We start from the raw sequence: 3,278 nt of genomic DNA on the forward strand, positions 1-3,278 counted from the left end.
ATATATATATATATATATATAAGAAATGTCATGTTGGAAAGTTCTCCTTAAACTGTGTTTAAATGTGAACATACACAGGATCTAAATATGAAAACTACTCATCGGTTAGAATCACCCTTTGTCTTATTCTCGCTACCTAATCTATTTCATTGTCCGGATTAAGCCCAACATTCGAAATAATTTCTGAAAGATGATGTATGTAGTTACGTAAATACCATTATATCAGTCTCTGCTCGTAATAAAAACTTTCTGCTACCCAAGTCGAAGTCTTTCTTCATTTTTCTAAATTTATCTGTTCTTTGTCACTCTCAGAACTGTTCAATAACTAATATGTGTTCGACTATTTCATGTCTCATCTATCCATGAAGTCATCATTTATTTCAAGCTGACACTGTATCAGACAATCAGTATCTCTTGTATCTTCAAAATCTATTGTTAGTCCACCATTACAATCCTTTCCATTGTTGAATCATAATATCATATCTATCAAAGCACACTGCATCAACCATTGGCACAATATCTCCTATTCAACAAATTCTTCGGTTCTTTAAATCATCCAAGTCATCTCTCCAATTTTATGCTGACCATACTTGGCTTCAAATATTCCTTGCCTCTGACTTATCCATGACAACTAAACGAGTGACTGAAACCATTCTCATTGAAATCACCCTTCACATCCTTCCCACAGTGTTTAGAATTCAAAACCTCCCTAAGTAATTCAGATGCACTGGAAAAGAACACTGCCTACTTCTACAGAAGAAAAAATCACCCACCATTTAAAGTATGCAAATTAATCAGCACAGAGCAAAGGATGCCTTCTTGCATCGCGCAGCCTGCAATTTCACTCGCTCACAAATTATTGCTGTGCTTTCTGATGCCAACAGGATGCTAACATTCTTGATGATGCTGTTTTATCACCCTTAAATTATTCACCAACAAATTCTTCCCAATGTTCATCGAAATCTTTAAACTTTCTCTCTACAGGTACCTATCTATAAATTATGGACACACGTACCAGTACCTACCACCCTCAAGAAGAATAAATCTCACTGACTATCGACTACCAACCTATCACAACATATAGAAAAATGAAAAAAGTCATATAACCACCACTTTTAGCATCTCAATTATTCTCCTTCTCAGTAACTGTCAATACGATAGTTAAATCTAGATACACGCTTTCTTCTGTCTTACATCGATAGTCTTTTGAATTTGAGGACTAGAGTAAAAACTCAATTCTGTTTGCCTTAGTTTACACTGTGTCTAGCGTGACCTTATAAGTTTTTCACCTACGTTGTACATCTATGTTACTCCACTCTTCTCTCGTCACTTGAAATTAATTTTATTAGATCATTCCGCTCTGACCGCTCCAGTTTATTTTTTTAATTTTTTTTTTATCAGTCTCATCCAGTGTGTTGACTGGTTTCTTTTTGGCCTAAATTATATCCGTTCTGTTGTACATCAGGGTTCGAATGACCCTATGCTAAATTTTGTGTGTATTAAGGATTTTCATGTCGTTTATTATGTGCAATCTAGTCGTCTGAAATTAGACATATCCCATTTCTGTGAACAAAGACCTCAGTAACATCTTTCATAAAAGACATATAAAATTAGTTTAACAACACCAATGTCTTACCACTCTGATAACCTTATATCAATACTAAGGCTCCTTTTCTCTTATATTAATTACAATAATCTCACCTGTTTGACCACCGATTCCCAAAGTGAGTATTCTATTTGATTGCTTTAGAGGATGTTCAAAATGAAGGCATTTCTTAAATACTAATGGATTTATGATTATCTCTTTCTTATAGTGCCTTGTAACCTACACTCTTTAGGCTAATCCTGAGAAGTACCAAATAGAGTGGAGCCAACAGTTTCAAGAGACACTTGGTTCATATTTTACCCCGCTTCAGACATATAAATGTTTACGCAGATCACTGACATTTGATAGATGAACATGGAATGTTGGAACATAAAATTATCTTTATAAAATTCACTAAAACTATTTTGTACAAGAAGAAGAATATAAATTTCTGTTTGAAAAACAAATTTAAATAAATGATTCTTCTGAATTTCTGTGAGCGTAATAATTTAAATATAATTAATATACAAGAAAGCATGCAGAGAGAAATTGATAGCTTTAATGAACTCATTCATCTGTAGTATTAGCGATGTTTGAATTCAAATAATGCCTTTATAAGATTAAAAAAGAAACGAAGAAATGGTATCAGCCTTTCATTAAATAATCTATACCGTATAAATGCATATTTTTAGAATAACACTATATTTTTATTTGTTTCTCTTGTTTTGTCAATCAGGTTTGAGCAAATTTGCCCGTCTCGCCCGATCAGTGACAAGGAATCGTTCAACACTTCTGCAGTTTTCTTCAAACCTGCCAAACACCAAATTCGAAGATGGAAATCGAACATCACATTTGGCTAATGTAAGCCTACATTTTCTTCATTTTATTCCTGTGAAACACGACCAAAAGTTACTGAGAGAAATCTCAGAATCTCAGTGTACAAAATATTTTATAGCAATATTATGCGCGTAAACTTATGATTTGATGAATCGACCTTTTGCACGCCAAATTTACAGTCACACTTTTTGTTGATTTTTAAATTATCATTATTAGCATCGCCGCATCATTTGAAAGCAATTAACAGTAATTAACTAAATATTATGTGTGTTATATATGTATTATGTGCGCCTGCTTTCAATTATTTAAAAAATGACACACAGAAGGCTGCTCGGGAATAATAGTCATAAAGTATAATACAGGAGTATATAACAAAAGAATCTGTAGATGATCATTATTATTATTATTATTATTATTATTATTATTATTATTATTATTATTATCATCATCATCATCATCATCATCATCATCTTCATTATTATTATTATTTTATGTTTGACTTTTGCTTTGCATTTGTACAAAGTGGATCCAAGTCTCACCCAGAGACCTCAAGAGACAAGTTAGAAGTTCATGTAGGTGTTATGCCTAGGGTACCATATATTTGGATTTGTACATAGTGTTGTTCTAGAGACCATGAGAAAATTATGTGTTTGTTTTAAAATTTGAAATCACATAGACAGTATTTTACGTAGGATATGGGCAGTTCCCATGAGCACTATCTTTTGAACTTCAGCTATTTTGGGGTTTCCTGGTATCTGAGCTACGTAGTAATCAGCCCGTTTCGCTGTCATTCCCAGGGCACCTATGACATTATTATTATTATTATTATTATTCAGTAGTTTTATTTTTATAACGT

At 32.9% G+C, this 3,278-nt stretch overlaps 1 protein-coding gene across 4 annotated transcripts in view; it reads left to right on the forward strand.

The window, feature by feature from the left end:
- Positions 1 to 3,278, forward strand: part of LOC106884153 (potassium voltage-gated channel subfamily H member 1) — a 430,860-nt gene that overhangs the window by 285,704 nt on the left and 141,878 nt on the right. For all 4 annotated transcript variants that reach the window (XM_052973779.1, XM_052973780.1, XM_014935387.2 and 1 more), the window contains one exon: positions 2,322 to 2,446. In XM_052973779.1, the coding sequence (XP_052829739.1) occupies positions 2,322 to 2,446 (125 nt within the window). The remainder of the gene's footprint in view (positions 1 to 2,321; positions 2,447 to 3,278) is intronic.

Source organism: Octopus bimaculoides, chromosome 16 (genome assembly GCF_001194135.2).
Source record: "Octopus bimaculoides isolate UCB-OBI-ISO-001 chromosome 16, ASM119413v2, whole genome shotgun sequence".
Taxonomy (NCBI): Eukaryota; Metazoa; Mollusca; class Cephalopoda; order Octopoda; family Octopodidae; genus Octopus; species Octopus bimaculoides.